This window comes from Vicugna pacos, chromosome 22, assembly GCF_048564905.1.
Source record: "Vicugna pacos chromosome 22, VicPac4, whole genome shotgun sequence".
NCBI classification, from domain to species: Eukaryota; Metazoa; Chordata; class Mammalia; order Artiodactyla; family Camelidae; genus Vicugna; species Vicugna pacos.
The window spans coordinates 10,345,181-10,362,747 of NC_133008.1; the positions used below are offsets into that span (position 1 = coordinate 10,345,181).

Genomic DNA, 17,567 nt, shown 5'->3' on the forward strand with positions numbered 1-17,567 from the left:
GAGAAGGATGGCATTGCCTTGCAGGGACATGCGCATGAGGGAGGGTCCTCCTTCGGGGAGATGAGAAGGCGGGGCAGGAGGGGAAAGGAGAAACGGGACAGACAGACCCAGAAGGAGGCTGGACCCGGAGAAGATGAGTGAAAACAGAGATGAGGGAAGAAGGCACTCCTTACTTTCAGGAGGGAGAGGGGCCTGGGCTCTGCTGGCTGTTAGATGTGGCCACCCACCCTGGGGAGGCGGGTTCTGGCGTTTCACCGCGTCCCTTCCGTGTTGTTGCCAAGTGCAAGCGAGCAGAGTGGAGGCCTGAGACAGAGAGCCAAGGCTCCCACCCTTGGCCGGGTGAGGAGGAAGAGAAGGAAAGAAACAGCTGTCAGGTAGGCCGGCTCAGAGCATCCCCCAGGAGCTGCTCACGTGCAGCCGGACGCCCCCTCCCCCTGCGGCAGCTTCCCTAACCCCTTACGCCCAGCCACGGCACCCTGCTTAGGGCCTGGGGGTACACCTTGGCCCCACAGCCTTCTGGGCAAGGAACTTAGGAAAATCCTCAGCCTCTCTGAGCCTGTTTGTCTCACCTGCAAGCGGGGTGACAGTCTCTCCAGCCCGCTTTTCTGGAATCATTCAGTGGGATAACTTAGAGAAGGTACCAATCGCAGGTCAGATGAGGAGCAGAGCAGAAGCCCAGAGAGTTGAGTGGATCAGCGGATGGACGAAACAGTGAAAAGGCAACACCCCATGCTAGTAGGCCTGGCAGCTTCAGCTGGGTTTTTATTTTTGTTTTGTGGCTTTGCTGTTGTTGCCTGTTTTGGGTAATAGCCCACAGACACCAGTTCTTTGAAAATTCCTAGCTTCTGACTTCCAGTTCTCCCCTACCTGCTTTCTTTTCTGGTGTCCGTTTGCTTGACAGGAATGGTGAGTTTCAGTCCCTTTGCACTAATGCATCCCTTCCATTCTGGACTCTCCTCCCTGGCTGCTGTCAGGGTCTAGCCTGCAGGTACCCCCAGGATCTTTCCCCGTGCACCTCTGCACCCTCCCACCTGAGCTTGCCCAAGCCATAGCCACTAGAGTCAGATTTTCTGAACCCTGACTCAGGATGAACACTGAGGCGGTGCCAAAAGATGGGGGCCCTCTGCTCTATGCCAGGCACTCTGCTGAGAACTGGGAACATGTAGGTGGGCCAGTGTGACCATACCCTCCAGGGACCAGTGGCTGGAGGGGGCTGAAGATGCAGGAGTAGCCAGCGACAGCAGCATTCAAGAACCCGTATGAGCTGCAGAGCCCCGAGGAGGCACCAAACCCAGCTCAGGAGATCAAGGGCGGCGTCCCAGGGAAGGTGACCCTGCGGGGACAGTATAGCCAAGAAACTGGCTGGAAATTCCTTGTCTAACCCACACTTTTGCAAGTGCCTCCAGAACAAGGATTTTGTCTTATGCATCTGTGTGTCTCCCAGCAACAGGCATTCAGCCCAGCCCAGAGCCAATCTGATAAAGATGAAGAACAAAGGGCACAAAGAGCAGGAAGGGATGAAGTCAGGCAGGCCACAGCCTGGCAAGGGTGGTATCGAGGTGTGGCAGAGGGAGTGATGCCGGGCCACAGGGCTGGGTTCTTATTTGGTTCTGACACATCCTCGCTGTGTGGCCTCAGCAGACATCTCACTTCTTTGAGCATCAGTTTCTTCATCCGTAAAATGGGATAATAATGAGTACTGAGTACACAAGGCTGCTGTTAGCCCAAAAAGTGGATATAAAGGTGTTTTTTAACAGGTACTAGGATTACTTATGTTAAAGCTGATGTGTTGAGAGGTAGCCTGCCAGAAAAACATTGCGTGCACTCCCCAGGAGGCAAAGAGATGGTTCCCGCCATGACTGCAGAGGCCACCCATGGACCGTGACATTGAACTGGCTACACTTTGCACAGTTCCTCCCAGTTTTCCCAGTCACATTCCCAGGGGGAGGAAAGCCAGAAAAGGGAGGACCAGGTCTTTCTCAACCAACAGACAAAATACAGCTAATTAGGCAGGAAGCTAAGAACCCAGGACTAAGAACAGGAAGAGAACAAAATGCTTGTTCGCTGAGACCCACAGTGCGCCATAGGACGCTATGTGTCATATCAAGACTATGTCCTGGTTCATCAATGAGGAATCAGGAGGTCAGAGGGGTGACAGGCTGTGACCTGAGCTGCCCAGGCGCCTCTAGCCCCAAAGTCCAGCTGTTCCCTGGAACTCCTCTCATCAGCGTGGCCCAAACCACCTCCAAATGCGAGACTCAGTTCCTTCTCACAGGTGAGCCTGGGGACATCCCGGTGTGACAGCATGGCGGGACGCACCAGCAGCTTCCAAAACACCTGTGCCCTCTGTGGCGCCACCACCTTCCACAGCAAATCAGCTTTGGGAGAACCTCCAGCTCCCGGGACTAAGAGAGAAGGAGGGGGCATCTGTCTGCGTGCTCCCATCTTCTCAGAGAAGGTAAGGGATGGTCTCTCAAGTCTGAGGCCCTTGGCAATGACTGCAGGAGCTTTCATGGTTGAAAACAACAAAAACAAAAATTCCACGCAATTCTCTCATTCTTTCTCAGTTCATCTCTCCTGGCCCTGCTCTCTCCTCCCATTCTCCCTCACAGTATAATTGTTATGAGCCGATCTCCCCGGGTCAGATTTGAGACACGAGATCACAAGCTGTTCCTCCCCCGCGAAGGTGTTGGAATGAGGGAGGGAGCCCGGGGTGACTTCTGCAGTGGGCAGGATCCCGGAGGGGCGGCCCAGCCACTGTTGACCGGTGTCAGGCTCTGTAAGATGAGCTGGGAGTCCTCTGACTTCTAGTTCTGATTCTCTAGCCCAAATTTCCATCCTTTACTCCAGAACACTTACATCCAAAAGTGACCAGACTGCCTTCTCCCCCATCTGCCCCCATGATCCCCAGGCACCTAGCACTCAATGTGTCTCCTGCCGCCCAGTCCCCCTGCCCCCTACCTCAGTGAACGGCATCCCCGTGGCTCAGTCAGCCAAGCCGAACACCGAGGAGCCCCCTGACGCCACCTCCTCCAACCAGGAACCAGTCCTGTAAATTCCACCTCGGTGCCAGCCCACCTGGACCACTGAGTCCAGCTGCAGCTGACGGCTCAGACCCTCGGGCTCGTCTTAATCGCCATCGCCGCCTCTTGCCTACGCGGCTACATCCACCTTCTCCCCCGTGCATCCTCCACGCGGCCCAGGGGGAGCTCTCTTTAAGGAAATGAAAAGCCAGGCTAATGAACGCTCACAGCTCTACAAAAGCAAACACATTTGCTGCATTCCTCCCTTTCTGCTCCAAGTAGCAGGGCCCTCCGCCCACACCTGACAGTCAGGGCTGACAGACGGCTGCCCCCAAACCCCAAGACCCTTTCTTCCCAACACCCAGAACTGAGTCAGGCTGTGTGGGGGCGGGAGGGTTCCACAGTCCCCGCACCCTGATTCACTTCTGTTCTAACCGCTAGTTACCTACTGCAGGCAGCATGGATGAACAGAAAGGCGGGGGCCGCCTCTCAGCCTGGCTCTGCCACTTGCTAGCTGGGTGAGCAGGTCACATCACCGCTCTGGGCCATAGATCCCCCTGAAAAAATTAGGGGGTTAGCTTAGCTTCTCAGGGGCTCATTAAATATGATAAAATAGCCATGTCACCAAAAGTTGCCAAAGAAGAGAGAGAGGAAAAAAAAAAAACCAAACATAAGCCAACACCACTGCTGATAGCACAGCCACAGATGACATTTTGAGACATTTCTTTCCATATCCTTTTCCCCCTGTAAACCTGTGGCTTTTTTCCATAGTTCCAGTCACAGAAAACATACAATTTTCAGCTCTGCTTTTTTCACTCAACCTCCTCTGTGAAGCATTTGCCCAAATTATTGCATGTCTTTCATAACCATCATTTAAAATGACTGCTAACTATGCAGTAATACTGTCAAAAACTGTAACACTCTATTTGGTAAATAAAAAGAGCAAATTTTTAAAATAGTTCTCATTGTTTTCCGATTATTGGAACAATTCATGCACGTGTAAAACTGGGAAAGTAATAAGGAAGATGCAAATACCTCTTAAACCCAAAATTTGAAGTAAACTAAATACTCTTCCCCAATAAGTCATTCTTAAAAAAACTGTTAAATGCACGTGGTCTGATCTGCGGAATCATAAGAAAGTTGTTGAAAATCTGGCACTGTTTCCAATACTTTGATCTTATAAACCACACTGCAATAGACATTCTTGTGTGTGAATTTGGGCATATTTCTGATGGTCTCTGCTGGCAGGAGTGCAGGTCAGCTTTATTCCCTGGCCTGGAGCCGATCCGTACCTTATGCACCAAGATACTCCCGCCCTCCCCTCACAGCTCCCTGCTGGTCCTTGCAGATCGCTGCATCCAGCTCAGGCCAGGTCCACGTTCACCAGGCCCATGCTGTGTGTCAGACATTAAAGCTATGGCCAAAAATAAAAGCCATCCTTGCCCTCAAAGAGAGGGTCAGCATCCAGGGAAATCCCACATTCTGGGGGATGTACACAGAGATGCCATATTCCGTCCCAGGTTCACACACCCAGCTGCTCTAACACAGATTTAGCAGAGAGAAACACAGAGACAGAAACAGACCAATATGTTTATCCATGTACATACTCTGTTTCTCAGATAACCAGTCAAGGGCTGTTTTCACTTCCAAAGCCCCCAGCCGCAGCTGACACAAAATAGCTACACGATCTAAGTCATGCACTTATCATGTACAGATCCAAGTGCGTTGCATGTACTCTGCACTTCATCCTGACAGTAACCTTCTATTATCTCCACTTGATACATGAGGTTTACTGACTTGCTTGTGGTCACATGGCTGGTTCGAGGTGGAAAGAGGACTCAAACCCAGCCAGACTGCTCCCCCAGTATTCATCCACAGAACCACTGCCTCCCTGGTTGATTTTGCCTCCTAAATATCTTTCAGGTTTCTATCCACTCACTGTCCTCCTCTAAGCCACTACTGTTGTTTGTTTGTTTTTAACTCAGACAATTGCAATAGCCCAACAGTCTCCCCATACCCCTCTTGCCGACTGCACTCAGTCATGTAAAAACAAGTGTGCTGTTTTCAAAAACCAAATTTAATCGTGTCCTTCCTCTTCTTGAAGCCCTTAGCAGTTTCTTTCATGCTTCTAACATAAAACCCAATTACCCCAAAAAGCCTACGAGGCCTGGAACTGTCTGCCCTCTGCCCACCTCTCTTGCTTCATCTCTGCCTGCTCCCCTCGCCCCTCCTAGAGCCCAGCCTCACTGCCCTTATTCTTATTCCATGTTGAGTCCAAGCTCCCTTCAACCCCAGGGTCTTTGCACAAGCTGTGCTCACCTCAGCCATCTAAAGTCCCAAGTGACCTCCCCAGGTACTTCCCTGAGGTTCCTCCTTACTTCCTCATGGAGCAGACTTCACGGCTCCTCATGCAGCTTACACAGTGATATACATTCACCAGTTCTCCTAGTGACCCCTCCGCCAAGAAGCAGAAAGCCAACCGTCTGGTTTTTACTACTAAGAAGTCAACCTCTCTTTCCTTTTGTCTTTTTTGTATTTGTTGCAACCATTTGCTGTCTAAAATGTGAGTTTGTTTATACACTCCCATCCCTTTTCCTGGAGCTGGTGATGGAAAGGCAGAGAGACAGGGACAGGAGGAAAAAGGAGACAGGAGAGACACTTATCAACGATCAAATTGTCCAAACATCTCGGAGCAGGAGAGAGAGCAATACTCATCCTCAAGAGGCAGAGCTGTTGTGATTGGATTAGACTCAGTGACCCAGACCCAGTCTTCCTGTTACACCATCAAGACACTGACCGTGAACTCGGCGATTTTCGGCACGCGGAACTTCCCTTTGTTCTTCTGCTCGGGCTGATACTCCGTTCTTGTCTTCACAATCACCTGAAAAGTTCAACCAGCACTGTTAGCACAGGCAGAGGCTTGAAACGCTTCTCTGTTCCTTTTCTTTCTTCTGTAGAAACTAGTGGTTACTATACATCTCATAAAAGATCAGAAAACAAAGAACCTCATTTAAACACACACAAGAAAACAGAAAATTCAGATTACCCGTAATACTTCCCTATTCTAACAGATACAACCGCCATAGGTGATGGTTTTGATCACACCTTTCCAGATGTTTTTATATGCATATATTATGTATATATATATTTGCTATTTATGCAAATTCAGATTTTTATGAAATGGATTCATATTTCATTCTTCCTTTATCACACAACACTATACTAACATTTTTTCCATGTAGACAAATATACGATTTCATCTTGCCTTTTGATGTAGCATATTTCATTTTGTGCACACGCCACAGTTGATCTAACCAGTCTCAACTGCTGAACGTTTAGTTGGGGTTATATAAACGGGTTATAATGAACATCTTGTACGTGCTTAATTCCAATTTGCTTTAGGGACTTCTGCAGAGAAAAACCTAAAGATCTATTGAAACTATTGTATCATCTTATTTTTCTGAAGTCTGAATATTTTGCAGAGGTGGTTAATATCTTTTCAAGATAAGCTGTCAACCTGTCAAGACATTTATGGAACTCCATCCCACTATGTAGGCAAAGTGGAAGAAAGAAGAAACTTGACAGACAACAACTGCTTCTGAGTGCAAAGTGTTAAGGGGAACACAGAGGCTGTCTGAGCCTCAGGGCCTCACCTGTAAAACACGGACAGTAATCATAACCCCTATTCAACAAGGTTGTTTTGAGAGTTAAATGAGACGATCATGGGTAATATTTGGGGAATAATTTTTTATGTGTCAGAGCTAGATCAAGCTCTCCATGTACTTCATCTACATACCACTACTATTTCCATTCTCCTGAAAGGGAAACTGAAGCACAGAGATGCCAAGTCACTTGTCCAAGGTCACACAGCTAAAAGAAAGCAAACTTCTAACCATGATTATCCATCTCATTAGAGCTCACATTAACCAAATCTTCATTGAAAAACTCTCATCATGTTTTCCTAGAGACAATAGTCAAGTATATTGACTCCTGTAAGAATTCTTCTATGAAGAATGTTCTTTAAAGCCTGTGAGGCACACCATTGACAAAATATAGCTCAAAAAAGGGAAGAGTAGGGAAGGAACTACTACTGTTGAACATCTACTGTGTGCCACTTCCATATGCTGGCCAGGGAGGCCCAGCCCACATAGAACACCTCTCCCCACCCCCGACATCTAAACTCAGCTGCAGGTGTAAATTCGCTGTTGCGCTCCAGCCACCTTTGTAGTCTGCTCCCCTAAACAGCAAAAAGTGAGCCAAACAAAGAAATGATACAGCCAAACAAGGATGAGGGCTTTGGGGAGGAATGCAGTAGGAGAATGTTCTGGTCTTCTTACTTTTTTTCTACCTCCTGTCCCAAAGAATAGGAAAGCAGATGTCTATTTGCCATAAGGAATCAAAATGACCCTCATGCTTTGAAAATTTGCTATACAGCAGACACTGAGCATTCGGCATGCATTATCTCACTTAATTCTGTGCTGTAGGGCAGATACCAATACTGTCCGTATCGTAAGGAGATAAAGGAATGTGCTCTGGGTTCGAATCCCGGCTCCAGCACTAAGCCTTCCATGTCTCGTTTTTCTCATCTATTAAATGGGTAAATAACTATAACTCCCTGGTTGGGTTGTTGGCAGGCTTAAACGCGTTAATTCACGTTAAGCACTCAGACCACTCATTCAGTAACAACTGCTTTTTTGAACGTTGCCTCTGGGTGCTGCCAGATGTTTCTGCATAAATGTCTGAGCAGATGTGGAATGGGCCTGGCTTGCACCTGTCAGCCTTCAGGTCCTCCCTACCCAACCATTCTCAAGAATAAAGCTGTTCAAGCTTGGTCTGAAAAAAGTGGAGAAGGGATTTGAAGAGTGAATAGAAGTTTCCTGGGTGAACAAGCCAAAGTAAGACACTTTCTATAAAGTGAACCACATGGTTAAAGAAACAAAAGCGTGAAACAGCGTATAGTCTATGTGCTTTGCTGTTTTGGTGTCACATGAACTTCGATGTGTAAGTGAGAAATGAAAGCATATAAATATAAGAGCAAATGCTAAAAAAAAGCACAGCTTATAGGCTAGGTGTTTCTCTTATTAGGAACTCACAATGTTCTCGGAAGGGCCAAATGAAATAACATATGTGCAGGTGCTTTGTGAACTCAAAATACATTCTGCAACTTCTAATGATTTAAAATATTTGGAAGAAGAAATTTTTTAAAATCTATTTTTATATATAGCAGCTAAGATTTGTAAATCTCAAACCCCCAAATTTACCCCTTCCCACCAAAAAACAAAAGTTCCTTCTGAATATTACAGGGAACTATGTTTAGTGTATTGCAATAACCTTTAACAAAAAAATATGAAAACAAATATATGTATGTATATGCATGACTGGGACATTGTGCTGCACACCAGAAATTGACACACTGTAATTGACCGTATTTCAATTAAAAAAATACAGTTGGGATATTACTAGATCAACTGGCAGGTTATGAAGCATATAGAAAATTTCATTGTCTGATCATTTCCCTGAGTCCACAGTTTTAGAAATATTCACAAACTGGAAATTATAATTTCTTCTCCTAATTCCCCGTGTTGTATGTGCGTATATATCTGATGTCTGTATGTATATGTAAGTACATTATAATACATCTCAGAATCTATTTCTAAGCGTAGTGAATTCCCTGATCATGGGCCTTGTGACCCATAAGCCTTGGGGCAATAATTTCCTTTGCCTTTTATGGCAGACAGTGTTCTATGATGGTCCCCAAGCTTCCCACACCATACCCTCCCCCCAGTACATGCACTGTGTCATCTCCTCCATCAAGGTAGTGAACAGGACCTGTGACTATGATGGCAGTCACTCCCATGAGTATGTCATGCTATATAGCACTCCATCACAGCAGACGGGAGAGAGATTCTCCTGCTCGCCTTGAAGAATTCAGCATGTTGTGGGAGGGTCATGCAGCTGAGGGTGGCCTCTGGGAGCTGAAAATGATCCTGGTCAACAACCCAGGTCACTCCAAAAAAACAAAAAAGGTGGGGGGGACTTCAGTCCTACAACCACAAGGAACTGAATTCTGCCAAGAACATGAACGAGTTTGGAAAAGGACCCCAAGCACCAGATGAGAATGCGGCCCAGCTGACACCTTGATTTCAGACCCGTGAGACCCTGAGCCGAGAACCCATTTAAACTGCGCTTGGACTTCTGACCTATAAAAACTGTGAGATAATAAAATTGTGCTGTTTTGAGCCACTAAAATTTTGGTAATTTGTTACAAAGCAACAGAAAACGAATATGCCTTCCACCATGCCACATCCTTCTCAACCACCTCTTAGCTTGATCCCCTCGTTTCTAGATCCTTAGCCATCAGACTGGTCTCAGGCATTCCCACATTGAATGTTAAGAAGCACTTGCTTCTTAGCCTTTCCCTCTGCTCCTCTATGTTTACAAACATCTTTCCCAAAGTTTCTCAAAGAGCTCTAAACCATGAACACCACTCCACGTAGATTTAAAAGACCCCACGCAGTAGCCAACATGCTGAGACAGGAGACAGAACTAAGCAAACATTACTGTTGGGATGAGACAATGAATGACCACTACAGGTAATATCATTCTCATTGTCATAATAAATATTTTGTCGTTGCTTCTCTAGCAGCTACTTCCTTTTTCATTCAAAAGCCCCCCAGTGTTCCTTTCAAGAACTCACCCCTATCCCAGGTGGCAGCCACGTCGTTTGGCAGAAGTGATGCCTCCCTGGATGTCAGGGCTGGTCCCTAATTAGGTGCGAGCCCATCAGAGCGTGCTCTTCTATTGGTCACAGAACTTGACTGGCTCCGAGATGGGCAAGTTACCCAATTTGGATCAATGAGATATGAGGCAATACTGACCGGGGACTTTGGGGAAGAAGCCTCTTTGCTCTTTCTGAGGGTTCCCCAAAGAGCATGCCCGTCCTCTGGATGGGGTGGTGAGGACTTAGTTCTGAAACTGCTGGAGAGATTGCTGCTACCATGAGGAGGAGCCAGGATGAGGTCAGAGGTGGTGTACAAAAGGGGGCAGAGCCAGGAGGAACTCAGAGAAACGGAGATGATACATCCAGATGACATCATGCCCCCTGGATCACACCTCACCTGAAGCCAGGCCCACCCTGGACCCTGCAGTCATGGGGGCAAATATATACTCTTCGGGCCTTAATCCACTTTGGGTTGGGTTTTCTGGTACTTGAGGTGAAAAGCTTTCTATCTGATACAAATGTGTTCCAAGAAAAATGAACCAAAAAGCTATTAGAATTTAGCAAGACGGCCAAAAACTAAATAACAAAACCAATAGCTTTTCTTGGCATCTGCAAAAAAACACCTCAAAAAGTGACGGGCCCACCAAAAGATACACACAAAAATGTTCAAGGCCACTTTTTCCATAATAGCCCCAAATTGAGAACAATCCGAATGTCCGTTACCAGGAGAATGGACAAACTGTGATTTATTCGCAAAATGGAACGCTACATAGCAACACCACACGGGCATGGGTGAGTCCCACAGACATCACACTGAACTAAAGAAATCTGACTCAAAAAAGGTTTCTTTTTTAATATCTTGTGTGACTTCACTTGTGTCAACATATGACATATATGTAATTTATACGTTATAGATACATCTCTTTTTTAACATCCCGTTTACTGTTCGCAGTAACAGAAGGGGCACTGAGTTCAGGCAGAGCTGTGGTCAGAGCCCTTCTTCAGATCCATGTCCTGCTTCGCCCTGAACCCCTCTGAGACGTCACTTACGCCCTGAGTGACTTTCTAATGAAAACCCTTCTCTGGGCTTCCGCACACGCCCCTAACCACCGAGTTCTAACACAGGCCAGCAGACAGGTGGGTACCTGACCCCTTGTCCATCCTCTGTCCTCTGCTTCCCTCTTTAGCTAAGTGACATTTTCTCCCAAGGCAACCCAGGTAACAGTTTACCTTTGCCCCTAAGGAAGTATTAGCTTGTTAGAAGCCCATCTCCACGTCAAAAGCAGGTCTCTGCCCATCTGCCTGGAACAAATGGGCAGCCCTCTAGCCTTGTCTCCTTTGACCTCTGAGTAGCATCTGACAGGTGTGCTCCTCACTCACTCCTCCTTAAAGGTCCTCCTCCCGGGTCCACGGTCCTCTCCCTGCTCACTGACCAGCCGGCCTCTGTTCCTCTTCCTCCCCCTCTGCCTGACCTCCCGGTGTTAGAATCCCTCGGGGCCAGGTCATGGGCACTCTTCCTTCCTACCAGTCCCGCCTGAGTGTTCTTAGCCCCATCACTTCCAATCTTTATGCTCATAGCTCTCAAGTTTACATCTCCCATTTCGGACCCCACTCTGCACTCAGATTACCTCCCTGGACATTTGCCCTTGGATGGACACACCTAAATTTACCACGGCCACAGCGAAGCTCTTGGGTTCCCCAACCACCTTCCCCATGTAATCCGCAGCTAAGAAAACATTAGCGTGATCCACGCCATGGCTCATGTCAAGTCATACACAGGAATCTCCCATGATCCCTCCCTTCCCTTCTGTCTCCAAATCCATTCCATCACCAGTTCCTGCTTCCTCAAAAATGTATCTCAAATAAACCCATTTGTTATGCTACCACCAGCCTAATCCACAGCACTGCGTGCAATTTGGCTCTGACCAGCTTCCTTGTCTCCACTCTTGCCTCCCCAAATACACAGACAAGAGCCTTCTGGACTGAGAGAGCTTTATATAAAAGCAAACATTCAGAAGACACCCAGGTGGCTGGACCTGGGAGAACCACTGAGAGGTGGTTTTCAGCAACCAGAGAAGAGAGCAGGTGAAGTGAGGGGCAGACAGAAGCTCTGAATGCCACAGCTAGCATCCTGAAGGTGAACTTGAGGGCAGTGAGGAGCTGAGGAAGGATTATAAGCCAGAGAATGGCTTTCCAGGCATGCATTACAGGCGGAGGAGAAGCCTCTGCCACTGTGACGATACAAGGCAGAGACGGGAGAGAGCAGGAAAGATCCAGCCCTCCAGTTACTGGAATCTACCAGCTATTGGGCATGCCATGATGCGTGGTGTGCTGTTCCCGAGGACTGGAGCCAGAAACAGTTCCCTTCTATAAAGGGAGATAGAGTAACAGTCACTTTTTTCAGTACTATGAACGGGAAAGCATAAGAAATGTTAGCCAATCATTATTAACTGTACCTTGGAGGAATCAAGTCTAATCAAGCTTGCATAAGCAAAGCAAGAGAGAGAAGAGAAAATACATTTGCAAAGAAAGGCTCTATTTTCTACAGTTGAAGAAAAAAAAAAAAGAGCCCTGAGCAACTTGATTAATAACAGAAATGGGAGGACAAGGAGGAGAGAGGGGAGGAAAAATTCTTTCTACTCTTGTCATTATTAAAAGTGGGGTTTTAGAGGTACTTAGAAGGATGAAATTCCAGGCTTTCAACTATCATTGTAGATTTGGGCAAAGAAATTAATTTGTTTTCTTTTCATATTTATATGTCAGTCTCCATTGTCCTGCTGGCTGCTGATATGAAGAACACAATTTAACATAATTGGCATTGTGAAAATGAGATAAATTATTCATCCTGAAAGGACCCCTCGTCTGGATGTATTTCCCCCTTCGCCGGCAAGGCCAGATAATACATGGTGGTTCAGATGGCGCAAAGTACAGATCATAAAAATTTAAAATACTACTTCCCAGGATTATCAATAATGAAGAGGTTCCCACATGGAGAGGCCCCAGGATTGGCAGAAACAATAAATAAAAGTGCAGAAGCACTGACGGGGAGCATGACTGTATTTTTATGAGCTGGACCTACACAGGCCAAAAATAGATTGAAGCTGCACCCTCCAGCTCACGCCTGCAGCAGAGAGAGAAGTTCTGAGCAGGATAACGAACAGCGAACCACTGAGCACCTACTGTGTGCCAGACACTGTGCTACGGGCCCTGATGAGGCGCACTCAGTTGATTCTCATAACCCCTCTGACAGCATTCTCACCAACCTTCACATCTCTCTTGTAAAATCTTTATTTTCCCCACTTTTCAGACGAGGAAATTTTGCCCCAGAGAGTTCAGTCCCTTGCCGTTGATCACGTGACTAGTAGGTGGTCGAGCTGGTTATCAAACTCAAGAACAGCATGCTCTTTTCCATCCATCACATTTTTTTTTACAAGTACCCGCTGTGGGCCTGGCACTGTGCTGAAAGCTTTACATCCTCTATCTCAGCAAATCCTCTCAGCGCTCTGAGGGAGGGCTGATTGTCCCCATTTCACAGATGAGGAACCTGAGTCTCGGGGAGCAGAAATGCCCTTCACAATATAGCCCTCATATAACCACTAAGAGGCAGAGGCAAGGCTTGGGCCTGGGCTTCCGGCTCAGATCCAGGTGCCGCGGAAAGGTCGTCATCATTCAAGGACTGCAGGGCTCAGGCTCTGATCCTGTGGCACCTGAGGCTGCGTAAATGCGACTGAATGAACAAACGGGTGAATCCCACGTCTAAAGTGACCAGATGAGGCCGGCCTGAGAACCCAGCTGGGAGCCTTCTCCCATTTTCTCCCTCACTCCTCAACCCATACGCCAAGCCTTTGAGTCTGAGTCTTTCCCTGGGCCCTTGAAGTTTAAAACGGGGCCCAGAACACAAGGTAAAATGTCAGTGCTCAAAGCACATTAGTGGCAGTGTTGTCCAATCTCAGCAGTTCATAGATGGGGGCAGGGAAGCCCAGAAAGGGGAAGGGATTTGCTGCGGGCCACACAGCAAGGCTGCGTCAGAAACAGGACTCCAAGTGTGGGGCTCTGTCTGTGGGATCAAGTCTCTTTTCCTTGCTGGGCCTCTGTTTTCTCAGGGCAGAACAGAAGGTTGGCTGGTGTGGCCTTAAATGACCAGCCAGCCCACTAAGTCTGTGGCTCTCCAAATCTGTGGCAAGACACAGACCTGGGCGAGATGAGGGGCTCTCCACGGGGTCCTTCAGGGACTTCCAGGGCCTTCTGCTCCGAGCAGAGGCTAGCTGCCCGGGCTGGAGTCACCACAGTGAGGCCCACAGCTCGGCCACTCAGCCCTGTCCTCTCCAGTGCAGGGACCCAGGCCAGTGCACTGCCCAACCCTTCTTGCGGCCTGGGGCCAGCCCCTGTGCATCCCACGGGAAAAAAAATCCTGACTCTGGGACTGAATTGATAATGATAACAACCACCACCATAATAACAGCCTCGCATTAAACATCTCTGTGCCGGCGCGGTGATAAACAGTCGGCGTGCATTTTCTCGTATCGTCCCTGAAACAATTCTTAGAGGAAGATGTTATTGTCCTCTTAACAAAGAGAAGACAAAGGGACAGAGTGGTTAATAAACTGGCCCAGGATCACACAGCAAGTAGGTGGCAGAGTTAGGATTCGAAGTCAAACTGCATTGCTCCAATGCATGTGCGTCTCCCCAGGCCCGCCTCCACCTGCAGGGGCACTGGCTCGCTCCACAGTGGTCCCTCCGCGTGTGAACGTGAGCCAGTAAGTCATTTCAGCTCCCCGAGGCTGTTTTACCATCGGTGAAATGGAGGTGATTTTTTTAAAAATAGAAAATTCGATTCATGCTCATGTGAAAAAAAAAAAGTATGAAAACTACAGAATAAAAGTCTTCAAACGGGCCCCAACCACCCCATCTATACTCCCTAACCATTGAACGGTTTCTCGTGTGTCTTTTCAAAACTGTCTTATGAATTATAGTGAAGCATACACACATTTCCACACATGGGGTCACTCCATATCATGCTCTTTAAAGCTGTTTTAATGGAGTAATGTGTCTGTTGCTTTTCCCACATTAGCACAGGCACAAAGAAATCTGCCCCGTCCTCGTAATAATCACTTACTGTTCCACATCCCTGCACCAGCGTTTACTTAACCACTCCAATCTCACGGAACATTCCAGTTGTCCCCACTATATACCTGTATATACACATATATACATATGTATATGCCTTTGCATACTTGAAAAAATATACTCAGAGGATAAACTCCTGCCAGTAGCAAGCATACCAATCAAATGGGATACACAGCTTAAATTTTATAAACCATGTCCAAATGCCCTCTTAAAAAACAAATCAAATCATATAACCAACCAGAGTGTAATGAGATCTGCTTTTTCCTCAGTATTAGCAACACTAGGCATTATCCAAAAAAAATTTTGCCAATCTGATAGGTAAAACATTGTGTTTCATTTAAAATTATATTTTTAAACTACAAAGAAATTGTAATATGCTTATTGGTCATTTTCAGTCTATTTTGCTGGAATCACCCAGAGCCTTTGCCCCAGTTCAGGGTGATTTATAATCTGTCTCCCGAGAGTTTCTGGAGAGCAGAACAAGGGGGCATTGGGAGCCTGGAATCCGCAGAGATGTGCATCCTGTCCTCCCCGGGGAAAGGCTGACCGCTCTCTGATCCTGGGTGTCTGGGAGAAAGAGAAACCCTCTGGCGAAGCCACAAGAAAGACCAAGAAGGCAAGCAGGACTCAGTGACAGGAGAAGCATCTCCTTTGCCCAACATCCTTCAAGGTCCTCCCTGGTGGACCCCTGCACCCCCACCCTTGAAACCCCATCCTTCTCAATATGTTTCACGCTTACAGTCATCCTCCAAAAACGTCACCTTCAGGAGAAATATTCTGAGAGTCCTTTGAAAGACAGGAAACTCTATCAGTGAGCATCGTCTTGGTGCTGTTAGACAATTTTCATTTTTTCCTCACAGTAACCCTGTTAGGTAGATATTATGCACACGTTACAAAAAAAAAAAAAGTTCAGCCATGCCAAGCAACTTGCCTAAAGCCACACAGGAAGTAAATAGCTTAGCCACAATTCGATGGCTAAATCTCTAGGACTACAAGTCTCTAGGACTACAAAGCGCGAGTAGTCTATTACAAAAAGTTCAAAGTGTGCCAATCATCAATAATTGATCTCTTAGTGTCTGCATTCCTTTCCTCCCACAAACAGGTGAGCCAACCTCCCCTAGGACGTGCAAAGACTTAGTCATCAGTAGGGAGAGAAAGGACGGTTGCCAGGGCTTGGCAGCTGGCTCGCTGAATATGTGAGTCGTCTGGGGCTTTGCCAAGGTGGGGCTGTGCCTGTCTGTGGCTTGCTTTCTGCGGGCCGGCCGTCCCTCAGCTGGCACTTCCCAGCGCACGTGCGTGCGGATCTCGGCTGCACTGTTCTCTTTTGGTGTGTCCCAGGACAGCATTTCACTTCTCTGAGCCTGTTTCTGCATGGAGAAAGTACCAGCACCCTCACAGAGGGTTGTGGGGACATCTGGGTTATCGTGGCCACTTAGATAAACTAAAGGCACATCCTGGAATTTGGTATCTATAGACTGATGTTCCGGCTTCTCAAGAGCTTGTTCCCATGGCCTGGAGAGAGCTACCAGACTGCTCAGGTTCAAGTGTATCTCCCTGCCCGTCAGGCAGAGAGACCAAGCCCAGCTTTGTGCCAGGCAAGGGACAGGGCGGCTGGTTCAGCCAGCGTTTCCTGCTGCCCACTGTGTGCTGGGACTAAGGCTACAAAGATGAGACGGAGCTAGGACTCTCAGGCCTGGTGGGAAAAGCTCCCAGCCCCACCCCAGCACCGAGCCCACATCAGTCCACCCGCCTCCCCATTTCTGCTGCCACCGCCCTGGTTCCCACCACCCCGTCCCCTTCATGAGCGTGGCAGTGGCCTGCTAGCTCATCTCCTGCCCTGCACTCTTCTCTTTCACCACTCACAGGGGGAGGGTGGTGCTGCAGGAGACTCAGTAGCCTCTGTTTGGGGGAAATCTTATCTGGAAGATGCACTGGAAGGAAAGAGGAAGAAGGGACCAGGAGACCAAGCATGAGTCCCTTGTCCCTAGGGTGGCCCATGGCAGCCAGAAGGATCTTCTGAAAATAGATCTGCTTCTGGCACTCCCCTTCTCTAAACCCCTTTTGAAAAAATGCGCCAGGCCCCACATGAACTGGTGCCCATCGCCCCTCATCTCCCAAGTCTCTCCCGCTCACTCCGTGTGCCCAGCCAGCCTGACCTTCTGACTGTTCCTCCAGCTCCCTCAATGCCTGTCCACATGCTGGGCCCGCTGCCCCACTCTCCTTATCAACCTATCCTCCAGCCCCCAGCCAGGGCTCCTTCCTCAGAAGGACCTCCCCTGGCCACCCTTCCACCGTAGATCCCCTTGCGTCTTACCCTCTGTTACAATGTAGCATCTTATTTTTTCTTTAATAGCCCTTCTTGCAACTTGCATCTCTGAACTCCTACACGTGTGCTGGCTTGTTTGAAGTCCCTCTTCCCCATTGCTCCATGAAAGCAGTGGCCAAGCCTGACTCTTCATGGCTGCACGTGCACAGCCTAGCGCAGCGCCTGGCACATAGAAGGTGCCCAACGAGACACGCTGGATGAGTGAGTGAGTGATTGAGGGAGGGAGTCCCTTCCCAGTGGGATAAGTATAAACTTAGCTGTAATTACAGATGGTCAGGGAAGGAGTCCAGGAGAGCGGCCAGCTGAGTTGGGTTGAGAAAGATGGGCACTGGCTTATCAAGCAGGCAAAGGAGCAGGAAGGGCATCTGGG

The 17,567-nt window shown here is 48.0% G+C and overlaps 1 protein-coding gene across 1 annotated transcript in view; it reads right to left on the minus strand.

The window, feature by feature from the left end:
• Positions 1–17,567, minus strand: part of NSG2 (neuronal vesicle trafficking associated 2) — a 69,561-nt gene that overhangs the window by 25,858 nt on the left and 26,136 nt on the right. Inside the window, exon 4 of the mRNA XM_072947215.1 lies at positions 5,821–5,904. Within this exon, the coding sequence (XP_072803316.1) occupies positions 5,821–5,904 (84 nt within the window). The remainder of the gene's footprint in view (positions 1–5,820; positions 5,905–17,567) is intronic.